The sequence below is a fragment of the Saccopteryx leptura genome, chromosome 1 (assembly GCF_036850995.1).
Source record: "Saccopteryx leptura isolate mSacLep1 chromosome 1, mSacLep1_pri_phased_curated, whole genome shotgun sequence".
In the NCBI taxonomy this organism is placed as follows: Eukaryota; Metazoa; Chordata; class Mammalia; order Chiroptera; family Emballonuridae; genus Saccopteryx; species Saccopteryx leptura.
The window spans coordinates 20,454,853-20,472,744 of NC_089503.1; the positions used below are offsets into that span (position 1 = coordinate 20,454,853).

The window sequence follows — 17,892 nt, forward strand, 5'->3', positions numbered from 1 at the left end:
AAGTGAGATCATACAGTGTCTGTTTTTCTCTGATTGGTTTGTCACTTAGCATAATAAGCTTCAGGTCAATCCTTCATGCAGTTGCAAAAGGTTAAGATTTCCTCTTTTTCTGACCGCATAACATTCCATTGCATAAATTACAACTTTTTTATCCACTGATCAGCAGTTGGGCTGTTTCCAGATCTTGGTTATTGTAAATAATGCTGTAATGAACACAGAGTTGCATATATTCTTTCAAATTAGTGTTTTGGGTTTCTTCAGCTATATTCCCAGAAGAGAAATCACTGGAAACTCCATACTGTTTTCCACAGTGGCTGCACCAGTCTACATTCCAACCAATGGCACACAAGGGTTCTCTCTTCACATCCTCACCAGCACTTGCTTATTTATTGGTGATAGCCATTCTGACAGGTGGGAGATGATATCTCATGGTTTTAATTTGCATCTCTCTGATGATTAGCGACATTGAGTTTTTCATGTCAATAGGCCACCTGTATGTCCTCTTTAAAAATGTTTATTCACGTCCTTTGCCTGTTTTAATTGGGTTGTCTTCCTGTTGTTGAGTTGTATAATTTCTTTATATATTTTGAGAATTAACCCCTGATCAGACTGGTCATTGGCAAATATGTTTCCCCATTCAGTTCCTTTTCTTTTCACTTTGTTGATGGTTTATTTTGCTAGCTAACCTTTTACAATGGATGTAGTGCCATTTATTATTTTTATTTTCTCTTTTGCTCAAGGATATATATCAGCATAATTAATTGCTATAAGAGATGTGAGATTTTACTGTTTTCTTCTAGGATTTTTATGGTTTTGCAACTTCCATTTAAGTCCTTTTGCCATTTTGAGTTGTCTTGGGTATGATGTAAGTTGGTGGCCTACTTTCCACCTACTCTGCAGCCATCCTGGAATCTCCTTGAGGTTCAATCTTATAAGGCCTTTAACCTCCTCTGAATGCTTGGATGTACTGGATGCTTGGTCTAGATCCTGCCATAGCCTATATTTTCTTCCAAGGGTTTTATGGTTTCAGGTCTTACATGTTAAGCCTTAATCCATTGAGTTTTTTTTAGGAGTGCAAGAAAGTCATCCGATATAATTTTTTCCTTCTTTATGTATCTGTCCATCTTTCCCAATGCCACTTATTAAAGAGACTATCCTTACCACATTATATATCCTTGTATCCTTTGTCGAAGATTGACCATATAAATGAGGATTTATTTCTGGGCTCTGTATTATATTCCACTGATCTATTATTTTAATGGCATACTGATGTTACTTAAAAGATTTTGTTGTTGTTGTTATTTCAACTTATAACAGTTTGCTGCTACCATGTAAGCATTTTTAAGACTCTTGGTAAACACTTTCCTTTTAAAGGTCATGCCAATTTACATATCCAACAATAATTTTCTCTTCTTGTGTTGAGTAATGCTAGACGTCAGGCACAGAAAGTTTGATCATATACCTTAGTTCACCAGCACACCACCATCACTGGCCTTTTAATTTAGTTTTTTTTACCTCATTCTCCAATCCTATTCTCTCTCCTTCTTCTATGGGAAACATTTTTCTTGTCCTTAGACCATTCCAACTTGTTTGATGTTTTTGAAACTTTCTTGCAGGACATTTTCATGTCCATGTGTTTTAAATGTATACAAATTGTAGTTATAGTCCATTATTACTTTCAATACTGTGTTATATATATATATATATATATATATATATATATATATATATATATATATAGTAGATATATGTAGCCCTTGCTTCTATCTAATGTATAGTACTTTATACCTCCCATATTTTACCTATCTCCCCCACCCTGGTGATTAAGAACCCCAGGGTGGCTTTAAGCTTCTGCCACCAAAACAATGCGATCAATATCCTATCTGTTCCCTTAGAGACCTGTTTAAGACTTTTTGAGGATTAACACTCAGAAACAATTTATTAATATCTATATTCATTTAACTAAATTCTGCCAGACTGCTCTCTAGAATGGCTCTAAAACTACATGTTCAGCAAGTGTATGACGGTTCCTACTTTCCTCCCCTATTTTCACCAACACTTGACATTATCCATATTCCTACTTTTTGTTAGTCTCCTGGTTATAGATATTTTAATGGCTTTAATACAAACCTTCCTGATCACTAATAAGTTTGGGCATATGTTTTACACTGTTAGCCTGTTCATAACAGTGGTGCATTTTTATACTGCGCCATTTGTTTTTTGTTTGATGACACAGGCATTCTTTGTTGTACTGTGGAAACTATTTCTAGATTTAGACATGCAAATATATTCTCCTATACTGCCACTTATTATAAATTATGATTTTCCCAGTATTTTTTCCAGGTATTATTTATGCATAACAAAGCTCCCCAAACCTTATAAGCTTAAAACAAACCAATTTATTTTGCTTATAATTGTGTAGCTCAAAAATTGGGAAGGGCTCCAGTGGGCTGTTTACAGCCAGTCAGGGCAGTTAGGGCTAGAGGATCCATTCCAAAATAGCTTATTTCCTGACATGTCTGATCCTTGGTACTCCTTGCCCTCTCAGCTTGATGTTTCACCCTCCAGGGCCTCTTTACACAGTTTTGGGTTTCTCATAACTTAGTTATTTCAGAGTAATTGCATTTCTTACATACTGGCTGGTTTTCAAGAGAAGGAAAAAGTTGTAAGGCCAGGCAAACACAACACTGGCACATCATGGCTGCTTGGTCTAAGCAGCCAAAAGGCCTACCCAAATTCAACGTATAAAGATGCCCCCTTTTGGTAACAGAGTGATAACATCACAGAAGACTGTGAGCTGGAAGATGTTGTGGCCATCTTTGGAAAATATAATGTATCACATTATTTACTAACATTTTTTTCTTTTGTGAATTGTCAAACCATGGTTTAGTCCTTCCCATTTTTCCTACTGATTTATAAAAAGTCTTTATATTATGCATCTCAAACCTTTTCTTTATAAAAATTGTGTTTAAGTTTTCTTCCTCAAGTAAAAGAATATGTCAGTTTCACTTACTTTACTGTTAGTTTCGTTTAAAAATAATTTGTTAGGATGAAAAAAATTACATAAATCTATGCATCACAAAAACGTTAATGGTATGTCATTGGATCTTATTAAGGAATAAGTCATTTCACCATTAAAATCAAACCCATTATATTATAAATTCAAATTCTATAATTTATAAAAATAATTATAACAAGTGGTACAGAAAAATTTTAAATCACTGATGTCTCCATTTTCAACTCTCAAATGCAATGGGCCTTTTTGCCCCTTTATAAACTGCATATTCTCTACCTTTGGTTAATGCTAAAATAAAAAGAAATAAGCGCTCTTGATACAGCTTCATTGACAATATGGCTCCTGCCTCATCAAAGAAACTTCTTTAAAAACAATTTAAAATCCAGAACCATGTGTTTCAGAATTTAGAAAAATAAACTGTAAAAAGTTTATAAGTAACTTTTAGATTAGTAAATACATAAAAACTTTCTTTTATGTGAATTCAAAGATTTCTTTGTAGTCTTAAAACTTTCACAAATATGTATTTCATGAGAATGTCAGTCAAGAAGTAATACTGCCTTCAAATAAAACTTGTCTAAAGCTCACAAATTATGCATCTTCATTAACTAAAGACTGTTAATAACAGAAAAGAAATCTAAGGTCATATGTCCTAGATTTTTGAGCAAGTCAAATTGTAGCACTCTGTGCTGAGGTTTAAAGAAATCATTTATTTTTCCCCTGGAATATAGAAATATAATTTTTACATCATTTTAATTATAAAAATGTAATAAGAATGCCTTATTAAAATAATGTCCTTACTAAGAATATTTTAGATTAAAATATTTTTTTAAATGGGAGCAAATAATTTGGAAAAAAATTCCAAAATAAACAAAAAATGTCATTTAAGTTCTAGAACCCCAAAAGCACACTGAAAAAGTTGAACAAAAAAAACAAATAAGGAAGGCAGAGCACCAAGCAAAATAATCTCTGAAGATCTTTTGAAGCTTTAAGATACAGAATCCTTTAAGTGACAGTATGTATGCTTATGATCTTGTTTTCTTTCCAAAGAAATTAGTATCTTTTAATCTAAATATAGTATTTTGGAGTAATCATTGGTTTGCTGTATCTGGCCCATAAAAATCATATGATTAATACTCTGACTTAAAAAAAATAGGGCCTAGCAAAGCAGAGATAATATATGTAGGAAGAATTAGAAAATAAAATTCACCATTGAGAGATATGGAAAAATTTTAAATACTTTTCCTCTTTCTTCCAGAAACCTTCTTAACTTCTAAGAAGGCAGAAGTGAGGGGTGGAGATTCTTTTGATGTTTACAAGTTATTGCAATCTAAAAAGAAATGTATTAAATTTAAGAAAACAAAACACAAACAAGTGCACAAAGTACAACCAATGATTCTTCTTTCTCAAAGAATGTAAATAAAAAACAAGGGCCAAATTCTGAATGGATAATTTGTTTTCTTGTAACATGCAGTGTTACCACTCACAAATGTGCACAGATGCAAAAATGTATTAATAAAAAAATGCTTATTTTCAGCAATGTGAATAGGTATGTATAGAGAAACAAAATTAGAAAGGACTTGAGTACAGTCTTCACACAAACATTCATACACAACCCCCACACCCCAAGTGTTTCCATATTTTGGTTACAATCTAAAATCAAAACTTTGCCTGACCTGTGGTGGTACAGTGGATAAAGCGTTGACCTGGTAATGCTGAAGTTGTTGGTTTGAAGCCCTGAGCTTGCCTGGTCAGGGCACATATGAGAAGCAAGTACTACGAGTTGATGCTTCCTGTTCCCCACCACCACCACCCCTGCCTTTCTCTCTCTCCTCTCTTTAAAATCAATAAATAAAAACTTTAAAATAAATCAAATCAGAACTTAAAAATTTTCATTATCTTCCAAATTCTATTATTTGGAAGTAAATTTGCATTTCTTTTTGAATGAACACCAGAACCAAAGGCTTTCATGAATAACACCCAAGTCAACAGTTGCCCTTTGGTGGTGTCTCACTGAAAAATGTTTCATCAAAACTATGTGTGCCTAAGTTTCAAAAACCTTTGGCATAACTATCAAATATGCATACACAACCTTAGGAGTAATCTTTTCCAAAATGTAGTGGATCTTACCATATTTTTCTGAAACTACAGATGAATTTATATATTACAAAAAGCATTTCAAACCAGGAACAGAACTGAGGTGATGACGGTAGAAAGCAGAGTACTAAACAAAGGCCTAAGGGGTAAATGCTGTAACTCTTGGGTGTAAAACCTCACCATTTTCTGGAGAGATGTGTTTACTCATAAATGCCCACAGGGTTCTTTGCAAATGCAGAAATAAGTTTATCTCTAAACTTACCAACTAAGCTCCCATCCACTCTCAAAGCACCTTTTAATGAAGTCAGAGGTAACTTGGCAATTACAAATTTATGCATCTTCTTTCAAAGCCAACTGTGGTTGTGGTTTGTCTTGAATGATTCTACACATCTACAAATTCTAGTCATCCAGTTTTTCTACAATACAAAACCAACTCACCAGTATTTTACCACATCACCAAACAATAACAAATACGGACACTCTACATCACTTTAAGGTAAGTGTACCAATCTTTTTTCAATTGGCAAGTAAGCTAATATTCTGAGACACACTGAGGTCAGGTCAGAGGGAGGAAGTACTTTCCTGAGACCTGACTAGCATGCCAATAGTATTAGTCTATCAATCTATACCAAAAATGACATTCAGAAGAAACACACACAGAAACCCACCCATCTTTGCTCCTTTCTCTCTACATTACTGTATTCTCAGTCAATTACTAAGCAAACCCAGACAAGGGAATTATGAAAACCGAGTTCATCACAAAACATCAAAGGGATTTTTAATAATATATGAAAGAGATCCAACAGACAGAGAAACAGGTATTCTATGCTCTTAAATGCTAAGAAAGAAATGGAACCTTGTTTTCACTTTCTCTTTAAATTAATTGTCATGTGGACTGGCTCAAAGTTAAAAATTGATGGCCAATCTCCAAAATCACTCCTATACCTTCTTTCAAACCCCCTACTTCACCAAATGAGTGAAAAAACTTTATACACACATTTTACTTCTAGAGGAAAACGTTTTTAAATAACATTGTTTAAGAAACGGCCTTAGGTGACCGGTTAGGCCTCTAGGTACACAGACAACAACCAGACTATCAAAATAAGATAGAGTTTATGTAGCAGTATATGGTGGCAGAAACAGTGAGGTCCAATTGTGTACAGAAAGGTAAGACAAGGACTGACCTGTTTGGCAATCTGGCATTATCCTGAGATTCTGACACATGCAGTTACATGTCAGTACAGTGTCCTGCTCTGCTTCACAAAGAAGATCAAAGTGTCCTGACGTGCACAGCACTCCTGTGAGCTAAGACTCACAGGACAAACCTGATTCCCATACAAGTTCCCAAACAACTCCAAGGCACCAGAGAAGCCCCAGGAGCTCCCTCCCTACAACTCAGAGTACTCGTGACGCTGGCATTTACTTTAAACCCACTTTTGCACACAATACCTTTCTACAAACAACTACAAAACAGTCTTCTGAAGGTTCCAAAGTTTTAAGAACACATCCAAGTCATCAGAAAAACTTGTCACAGCTGCCTGGCCCTGCCTCGAGGTTCACCACAGGCGGGGGAAGCAAACCCCACACTCACAGGCACGCTCGGCACTCGTGCAGCTTCCTAAGCCTAAAACAAGACAGATAACACCCAGAATAGTACTGTTCACACCTTCCAAAATCCCCAGCTCTTGCATCTATTCCACGAGAGCCAAGAAAACCAGCCCACCTGACCCCAAAGAGTGTCGTGAACATCAACAACTACCTGGACAGAGTCGAACGCTATTAAGACAAGGGGGAGGGGTGTAGGACACAAACTACAACAAAATAAAGCACACCCCAAAACGCTCAGGCGCTGGCCACCTGGCTCTTCCGAAAGCACATGGCCAGAAGGCCCGGGGTCCGTCAGGATGGGACCCCTGGTCGAGCCCGGGGCCGCCAGAGGCCCTCTGGCCAATCTAGCGACAGCAGGCCCCACCATTAACCCACCAGACCGCTCGCCCACTTCCCTGGCACACAATTAAAAGGCCCTCGGCAACCTGGGGGGCTGCTGTTGGCCTTCGGACACTAGAGAGAGCCCCCCAAACAGTCCGGAACGACAGAAACTCGCAACTCTCGCCTCGGCCGCCGCCATCACAACAAGAAAGCGAACTTTTACGACAACTCCCACAATGCCCGCGGCCTACAACTCCCAGAGTGCACCGGGCAGCGCCGCCGTTAACCCTGTCGTGGCGCGGGAGCTGCCGCCTTAACTCCCCCCTCCCTCCCAATGCCCAATTGTTGCACTTAAACTTTCACCCGCACTGTCCGAAACTAACTGCAAGTTTTGCCAAGCACTTCACGGTTCTGCTATCTGGCCGCCTTCCTTCATCACACAAACAGCCTAAGCTTCCCAGAAAATTATCCTTGACAGACTCCTAGCTGTTGTCTTTAGAGCACTCCTCCTAGTACCAAATGTTTATCATTTAAAAGGGCACATTTAACTTTAATCTATTTTCCCTTTCGCCTTTATACTTTTCTGGCATTTTTTTTTCTAAATTATTATAGTCCAGAGATTTTGGTACTCAAAATGATTCATTTTAAAATCTGTTTTCTTAAGTTCAAGGAATCAACAAGAGAGAGAGAGACTGTCCCATATCTGACTACAATGCCCTACATCTCTCCATTTTATAAGACATATTTCCTAAACCATGCTGATTCAGAAAATTCGTGCGACTCCAAATGACTACTAATAAGAGTTAGTTATGGGCAACGTATTTCTTCAAGTACAGGTTAATTTTTTTTAAGGGAAAACTCTGTTGTGCCAACATATTTTGCTTTCCCTTTCTCCTTCTGTATTGATAGAAAGATGATCCGAAATAACAATACTGCTGCTTTAGTCCTTTCTGACTTTAAAATGTCAGCAAAAAAACGAGTAAAGAAACATTTTAATATAATTGGAAAAATTAAACGAAGAGTTCATTTTTTCAGAAAACTGAACAATTACATATTTTCCTTGTGGAAGAACTTCTTCGAAGTCTTTCTCATTTTAATTAAAAATAAGTGTTGAAATGCATTTCTTTTAAATACCTTGCCCATAATTTTAGTAAAGATGGCAAGCATATCTGGGGATCACTGTATCATCAATATAAATTCAACATCTAAGATGCACTTACACAAACTGTAACTTCCTTAGACATGTAACTGACTGACAGACAAAATAGTTGTTTGGTATTTGATGCATGCACTAAAATGACAACTAGAATTCTGCCAAAGTATCTGCTATGTTTTTCACACCCAAATGTAAATAAAAATGTACACAATATCAAATTTTTCCACAGAAACATTTTGCCATTTGAAAGGGCACTCAACATTTTGCCATTTGAAAGGGCAAATAAGAAAATTCAGAAATCCTAATAAACATACAAAACCCAGAGCCTTGTTGGAAAGCTACGTCTTCAGCAAAATTTTATTTTAAACGTGTCCCTTAATATTACATTTAACTTAGTAAATTTTTAAATCTATTAACCCACAATGAGAAAATACTTCTCCATTATTTATTTTTTTACTTATGTTACAGCCTGTATTTTCATTAGCAATTTAGATAAACGCTACATACCAAGACATAAAAAATTGTATATACACATATATTTTGAATTTTACTTCTTTATACTATTTTAGCATCTATATTTCTCTAATTTTTACTTAACACTTTAGTTAGAATTTAGCTAGGCAAAGTTGCACTTTTCCACCTATTTTTAATAGACCATAAGAACTAAACACATATTTTATATATATTCTCCTGGTATTAAAATATATTATTCATAAGAAAGACTTAAAAACAAGTCAGAAATGAAACTGATCTCCTCATATATTTATTACATGCTAACAACTCTCTTTTCAGTGCTATGAGATATATTTTTCATTAGAAAATTAGTCATGTTTTCTTTTACTTTATCTACCAAAATATAAGATTTAAAAATGGATATGTTAAAGGGCTTTATTTAAAGATTACATAAGAAATAATTTTATAATTTTTTCAAATCAACATAATTCTTCTTTTAAAATAATTTAGGAGTTTAGTGTATCCTAATTAAGTAATTTAAGCAAGTTTTAACCTATATGGTTAATATTAATATGAATGCCTTTATAAAAGAAAAATAAATTTATTCTAGAAATGAACTCTTCAAATTCATACAGAAAATTTAGTATTTTTTCCTGAGGTTTTTAGATTCTGTTTAACCACATTAATTTTCACGTGTATTTCTTAAAAACTTAAACCTCTCTACTGTGGTTTTAAATAGTATTCACATGTACCTGTATTAATGTATTTAAAATTAGAAGAAATGCTGTTTACTCTTGAGAAAATATGTTAATAGAAGACAAACATTGCAATCTATTTCTCTTTCCAAATGTGGTACAGGTGACAAAGCTACAATGTACAAATTTGTGTATCTTACAACAGATTCTATGTATAATTTCTATAACTGCTTCTTTCATTCTTTTAACTCCATAAAATACTTCAAAGCATCTCTAAATGTTTATTTAGACATTTTAATTGCATTTTTAGTTTATCTGCTTTAAAGCATCTGATTTTCATCTGTGTACTTTATACTGTTCATGCAAGTAAAATGCATTAATAGAATTACTGCCAAAAATCGAATGAGTTGCTTATATTCTGATATGTTCAAAAAGTTAGTCTGGCTTTTCTTTTCCTATGTTATCAGTATGACACAAGCAAAGACTGAAAAACAAAGGACAGGTTCTTGCCTGATTAAACAAATTGCTTGTATTTACATTATGATCCTGCAAAGCAATATTTTCTTAGTATGTCAGTATATCACAGCATTTAAGCTTCTTTTTTTTTTACTGGTCAAATCTTAATTCACTTTATTTCACTGGCCTGCTTATAAAGCAATAACCAATATTCCAAAATTATCATAACAGTCCATTTTAAAATTATCACACAGGTTTACATTTATGTGTAGGAATATTCTAAGTGCCTGAAAATTCTGGAGTTCCTGATTTTGCTAAATATAATTTTAATTTTGTTATGTCTTAAATGCTTAGAAAAGACAGATGATGGGAACCCTGTTATCATGTCAGGCTATTAAAAAGTGCAAGTAAGGGTCTTGTTTTTTTCCCCCCCAAAATTGATCTTTTTAAATGAAAAATTTTATACTAATTTGTTTTATTTAATGTAAAAATATGGCTTTCTATCATCTTTATAAAGTTTTACATCAGTTAGGATGTGCAAAGTTTAAGTACATCTTACTTCTTCCCTCTAATTGAAATGCTCTATTTTCAACAGATAGATAAATAATAAAAAATGTTTCCTTACCTAAAGATGAAAAGTTTCACCTTTAAAAGAATCTCTCTGATTCTTCAGGAGATAAAACTTTTGACATTTTCCTGTAAAAATTAAAAAGATATAGGTTAATTCAATGGTCTGTTTATAAAATCATAATATAGAATGATGAATATTTGAATTTTTTGAGTCCTAATTTTAGGCAATAAGGTTTAAATATAATTAAATTAAATCAAAGCTGCCAATTTATATAATCATCCTGTTTTACATTTTATCACAGAACTATCAAAGAAGGTTGTTTCTTATACTAGGATTTGTTCTGCATTTTATTCTGATATTGGCATATCTTCTGTGTCTTATTTATGACTGAATAATTTTAATACTCTTTCAATATATTTAAATCATTAACTATCCTTATATATTTTAAGATGCTTTTTAGTACATAATAATATCTGTTTTATACATAGTTTTTATAGTCTAAATTTCTAATAAACATGTGAAAATTTCTAAACCCTAAACTTCCTAACTTTCAAAAGGCTTTTCTATCTTTAAATCAATTTCTCCAAAAAGAGATACTTAAAACACTACATACTCTAATATGAAAACACTAAATATTTAAGACAGAGTAAGATTTAGGCTGAATTTTTAAAACACTTATTCTCTTTGTTTCTCTCCCTCTTTCTGCTCATAATTTTCTCTCTATCTTAATTCAGGTTTATTAACTCACATGGCTTCTCTTCAAAGAAAGATTACCTACTGCTTAGAAAAATTTCAGATTCCTTACATTTTTTTTTTCTAATTTTACATAAGGATCTACCATTTCAAACTCTAGAAGGGAGAAATGAGAATTATTCTGTTTCTGCCCCAAATTTCTTTTCCTAGATCTGTTTTCTAACTTTCCCCCACATATGATTGTACCATGCCCACCTAGCTTTTTTTTTTTATACACCAACATTTGGGGGCATATTTTAATTTTGTTTCTGAGTTTTGATGTATGTATCAGTCTTGTTAATGTTATGTCTCTATATTCCAAACATAAATATTTGCACTTCCCACCAGGAACTTGTAGGCATTCATTTACCAGATCTTAGCTATTTCCTGTTCTTCGCAAGAACATCCCACCTGGAGTCCTAATATGGATGAGTAAAGTTGGAGAGCTCAGGTAACTTAGAACCACAAGGACGAATGTCAACCACAGATATCACCATTCACATCTTTGAAAGTATCTTGCTCATAACTAACCTTGACACTTTAGAGCAATATAAAACCTATAAAATTCATATTCATGAGCACTGAAAAATTTCTCTCCCTTTAGGTCACTATTGTCTACTTTTCATTTCCAAAGCCATATTTTCAAAGGATGTGACCTTTCTGGTACAAACAATTTTGCAAGCGCAAAGCAGAAGTTTCTTTTGACGGTGGGAGAGTTGGCCACTCGCAGGCCTGACCGCCTTCCGGGGCAAGTGCAACATGACCTGCTAGGTCTCCACCCAGCCTCAGAGTTTGAGTGCTGCTTCCCATTTCACCTTGCCATTTGCTCCTGCAGGATTGAACTGAAGCATGTAACTATGCTGTGCCTCAGTTTCTTTATCTCTGTCTTGATTCCATCACCCAACAACAAGTAGATGCTGAAGGGGAGCAGCCGGTGGTGTCAGGGTCAAAAGGCAAAAGGAAGAAAGACTTGAACTAACATGGCATCTATTCCTCAGCTCTACCCATTTTCTTGAAGTCTTTCTCCTTGCAATGGAGGTGATACTGGGCAAGGTTGAGGGGTACAGTGTGGAGAGCCTCCAATGTCCTCAAACCATACAACAGTGCAGACAGTAATATGCAGTGCAGAAATAACAGCAATATTGTTTCTTTTTAATTAAAAAAAATGACAAACTAAAAGCCTTTTTCTAAACTACTGACACGATAGGTAAATACTTCTTATAAAAAATTAAACAACAGTGGGTTCAGGGCCATCAAAACCTTATCTTTGCTGCTGCTTCTGTGCTGTTGGCTTCTTTTTCTCTGTGTAAGTGGACAATCTAGTCCTCATTCAGGAACCCAGTGCTATTGTAACTGGGGCACAAGCACAGTGGGGAGCCTTTAGACCCCTCAGCGAAATTCCTTCCAACCCAGCCCCGGCTTGGAGAATTGTAAAGGAAAAGTCTCAAAGCAGTTCTTAGTGTTTCAAAAAAGGACTCCTGCTCTCTCCCCTGATCAGAACTCCACACCAACTTAATCTGACTCATTACTTCTTATTGAGACACTCCATTATTTAAAAGAAAGCACTAAGCATAAGCTTAGTTGAAAGTGATTTTTTTAAATGCCAAGATATAGTCATCCTAAACAGTAACAGATTAACAGATGAACATTAACTGCTTACTAGTTTCAACAACAGCTGCAAATGGATTGAGTCTTCGTTTGCTGGAACCCTCAGCGCTGCCAAACTCTCCCGCAAACTTCCTTTCCATTTTAGGAAACCAAGTTCCTAGAAATAAGGGGAAAAAAAGATTTTTTTTTTATCATGGGCTTTTAAAATATTAACTGCAAATCCCATCTTACACTGTTTCACATAAAATTAGTGTCCTCTCTCTCCACTCCCCCTCCCCCTCCCTCTCTCCTCTTCTTCCCTTTCTTCTTTTTAATTAATTTGGGGAAATTCGCTGCTTTCTCTACTCTGCTTTCCCACTTGGGCATCAGTCTGAAAGCGAGGGAACTCCTTTCCTCTTTCCATCCACCCTTACTTGGCATCCCTCTTCCAGCATACCACAGATTTGTCTGGATTCACTGTACTGTGATCCAGGCCAAATTTCACCAAATGCTTTCCTCACAGAAAATGTGAGATGAGGGGGTTGTACAGGACAATCTCCATTTAGCTCTAACATTCTATATGTGTCTATGATCCAGAAAGCTGGAACGACTCCATAAAGACACCAAATTTGGGTCTCATTACTACATGTTACTGCTGTCACCATCTTTCTATAAACTTTTCACTGAGTTACAATACAACACACATTTTTTTTTTCTGCCTTTTTAGGCCAACTATTCCCTTTTTGTTCTGCTTCTTCAACCTAATTCTTTTTTTTTTTTCCTCTAAGAAGCCATTCTGCATCACTAGTAATAATTCCGTTCTTTCCGTCAAGACCACCACTGCAACCAGCAGGCTTTTTCGGACCTAATCTCTTAGTAATGTCCCACATTTTCTAAGTAAAACAATAGTGTCCTATTACCCAGTCCCTACTACCATCAGCACCCTCATCTCCATCTGTAATATTTACTGAGAACTTCCTAGTTGACAGACACAGTTCTAAGCACTGCACATGTACTCCTAACAACCTCAGAATGCTGATTCTATTATCAGTCCCATTGTACAGATGAGGAAATTGAGGCAAACAAAGGTTAAATCAGTTGCCCAAGGTGTACTCCTAACAAGTGAAGGATCCAAGTCTAAAAGCCACACTTTCTGGGCATAGAGCTTGTACCCCTACCCATCCTGATGCACTGCCTCACTGATGACATTCTTTCCACGGGCCCTCCCACTTCTCAGATTCACTGATTACCCTGCACTTGATTATCTCACAATGTCTAGCCTCTTACCTGATGAATTAGGCATAGTCAGACTATCTACTTTATAGTTGTGAGAATTTAAAATATTTCATGTAAAGCACTCAAAATGGTGCCTGGCCCAAAGCAAATACTCTGTAGCACAGAGTAAATAGTTTGAAGAAATGTTAACAATTATTTAATGAGAGATCTCTTAATTTGCAGATGAAGAGGTTAATAGTTAGTAGAAAAACTAGAACTGGAAACTAAAATTAATGCACCCTGCTCTTTAAAAAATACCACTTATTATTGTGGTGCTAACTTCAGAGACACACTTAAATTTTAAGACTTTAAAATAGCCCTTGTTGGTCCAATTCCTGATCAGTACACACAGGAGAAGTGACCATCTGCTTCGCCACCCCTCCCCCTCTCTCTTATTTTTTTCTCTCTTTATCCCCCCACAGCCATGGCTCCGTTGGAGCAAGTTGGCCCTGGGCACGGAGGATGACTCCACCGCCTCGTCTCAGGTGCTAAAATAGCTCAGTTGTTGAGTAACAGAGCAATGCCTCCAGACGGGCAGAGCATCATCCCATAGGGGGCCTGCCGAGTGGATCCCAGTCAGGGTGCATGCAGAAGGCTGTCTCTCTGCCTCTCTGCTACCACTTAAGAAGAAGAAAAAAATAAAAATAAATTGGTGTTCAAAAGGAAGAATTCTCTTTCCTGTATAAACAAAATTGAGGATCACAAGGGCTGTGCAGGTAACATATTTTTTAAATCAATGTGTTATATTAAATGTGATGATGACAGTAGATTTAGGCATGTATTTGTGTACAATTAAGAACAAAAGACCCAAAGTCAATCCAACTGAAGCTAGGCTCTCCCAGAATTTTACAATAGAAACAATCTTTCACTCTTAGAGGTATAGTTTCTTTTTGTGGCCTCATGGCAATAAGTAAATAAATATGCACATTTTGTGATAAACAAATATTATATTAACATGTCAAAAATTATTACATTACTTGGATAGAACACAGCTACTGTAATAATAACTATTCAGAAGACAAAAGAAGTGTTTTTAAGAAGCACACTAATCTGGTCATTCCAAAGACTAAAATAAAATCATCTTGATAGAGTTTATATTTTCATAATTTCTGTCATCAGCTTCAGACGTTCAGTTAGCTTATACCATGATTCTGACTACTCTAATTTCCTCTCAAGTTCTTATTTGAGAATCTAAGTTTCTCACACCTTTATGTTTCTGTGATTTTCTTCAAGGAACATTACACCTCACCCTGAGCTTAAAACTCAAACTTTTCAGCATTTACCTTAGGTCAATAAAAATGTGTATGTCTTTTTTTTTTTTTTTTTTTGGTATTTTTCTGAAGTTAGAAGCAGGGAGGCAGTCAGACTCCCGCATGCACCTGACTGGGAGCCAACCGGCATGCCCATCAGGGGGTGATGCTTGGCCCATCTGGGGCATTGTTCCATTGCAGCCAAAGCCATTCTAGCACCTGAGGCAGAGGCCATGGAGCCGTCCTCAGCGCCCGGGGTCAACTTTGCTCCCATGGAGCCTTGGCTGCAGGAGAGGAAGAGAGAGGTAGAGAGGAAGGAGAGAGTGAAGGGTGGAGAAGCAGGTGGGGGCTTCTCCTGTGTGCCCTGACTGGAAATCGAACCCAGGATTTCCACATGCTGGACCAACGCTCTACTGCTGAGCCAACCAGCCAGGGCCGTGTATGTCTTCATTTTTAAATGCCTACCATACTTTTATTGTAGTTTCAATTCTATAATTTCAAATGCACTTTAAAAAAAATAAATAGTATTTTTGCACAGCATTTTCATTTTATATTTGTTTATGTGTTACCGACCATACTCCACAAAGGAACGCCCCACTTCAGAACATCAAATTTACCTATTAATTCAGAAAAATTTTAATCCATGCTCCCTTCTTGTACATGCAAAAATATTATCTCAATTAAGTGAGGTTTTTTTTTACTATTAATTGTGGAAATTATCAAAGAAAAGTAGGAAAATCATAACAAACATCCATGCATACATCATCTCTATTTAATAGCTATTGATATTTAGTCATATTTGATCATCTCTCTTTTTCTTTTGCTGAAGTACTCTAAAAAGACACAGATACAGCATTTCATTCCCAAATACTCCACTGTGCATGTCTAAAAAGTAAGGACATTTTGCTACAGAACCCGAATGCCATTATCACTCCTATAAAATGAACAATAATTTCCTACCACCCAAGGCATACTCTAATTTCTTCACTTGTAATCCAGTTTTCTTGGTAATATCCTCAAGTCCCTATTCTGTTGTCAGTGACAGTACACATGTGTTCATAGACAAAAGCCACTTCTAAAGTGGTTAATTCCAACCAGTTCTGCTAAGGAACCAATCTCTTCTCTGAAATGCAGCAATCTTGTTATCGGATGGACCATCAAGCATCTTCTCATCTTGCCCCTTATGCTTATTTGAGATGTCACATTAAATCAAATACTGAATAAACTAAAAACTGGATAAAAGATCTCATGAAATTTCAAATAGATATTTTCCCTCAATAATCAGTGTGCATTGGGGAGCAAACGAAGTGGGACAAGGGACCACAAAACCCTAAATATAGTCACAGTTTAAAATGAGGTTGTTTTGCCTAATTATTCCATACAGGTTTATATAGCTCAATCAACACAAGATACACTGAAACTCAGAAAAAAAAATCACTTTTCCCTCAAGCATTCAGCTAATTCGGTAAAAATGTAATTACAATAATCCATGGACTGACTGGAATATTTAGATTTTTTAGCAATAAGAAATGAAGTGGTAGGGAATACAAAATGGCCATGGAGCAGGTCGATGTTACATTTACCTCTCAGGAGTAAACTATAATTACAACTAAAATATAGAGCAATCAACCTGAAGAACTGACTGAAGAATAGCTGATCAGAAGTTTTATAACTAAGGATTTACAGAAGCAGCCACATCAAGCCTGGTAGGAAGGGCAGAGACACGAAGTGGGCTGGCCTCACTCCCATAGATGGTGGGTGAGATTCCAGAAGGCTACCTCAGTTGCAAAGGTTTCCTTCTGAGTGGCTGGGATCTCAACCCTATGCCAAGCCCCCAGCCCAGAGCACCAGAGCTGGGAAGAGGCACCCATATGCATCTGGCTGTGAAAATCAACTGGGGTTCTGTCCACTGGGTAGAGATGAGAGTCTGCTAGAGACACAGGTGTCTTATTAAAGGGCTAATGCTCAAAATCACATTCATAGCCACTCATCCTGGGCTACAGCAAAGGGAGGGTGGAGCCAGACTAGAGACATGAGAGGAAAGACTGGGGTTTGTGGCTCTGGGTAGAAAGCTGAAGGGACAGCCACCAGGACCCCTGTGTTGGGTCCCACACCCACTCTTCAGAGGCCATATTTTTTGGTAGAACACTCTCCTTTATATAGCACCAGCCTGCCTTGGAGAATGCAAAAGCCTCACTTTTGTATTCCTGGTAACCCCACCTTGCTGAGGAGTCAATGACTAAGTGGGTGATTTTGAGTCTCTGCAGGAAACTCACAACCCACTTTCCTGTAAATCTAACTGATGTCTCTCCCTCAGGGATGATCCGCTAGCCCCATTCTCTACGCTCCAGCACCCCACTCTCCTAACTCCTGGTGGTCTCATCCTGTTGAGGTCTGGACAGAATTCCAGACAGACTGAGTTGAGGCCATGTTTTCCTTTGCATGCTTGACTGGTGCAGAGCTTTCCTCTCATGTGGCTAAATGTTGGTTTGTTTGGGCCTGATAACCTCTGCTGGCCTCTCTGTGACGAGTCCTTTGTGTGATGCTCGCCACAGAGGTCTGCAGGCACCCGGCAGTTGGAAGTTAAACTTTGTATACTCTGGGATATTTGCTGAGTGGCCTCAGACCCACCACTGGCACTGAGCTTAAGCCTGTATCAATATGGTGAACACCACACA

General features: G+C 36.5%; 1 protein-coding gene across 1 annotated transcript in view; it reads right to left on the reverse strand.

The window, feature by feature from the left end:
- Positions 1 to 17,892, reverse strand: part of LOC136387955 (uncharacterized) — a 121,541-nt gene that overhangs the window by 18,865 nt on the left and 84,784 nt on the right. Inside the window, exons 4-5 of the mRNA XM_066360056.1 lie at positions 12,763 to 12,867; positions 10,425 to 10,495 (exon numbers count right to left, since the gene is read on the reverse strand). Coding sequence (XP_066216153.1) covers positions 10,425 to 10,495; positions 12,763 to 12,867 — 176 coding nt within the window. The remainder of the gene's footprint in view (positions 1 to 10,424; positions 10,496 to 12,762; positions 12,868 to 17,892) is intronic.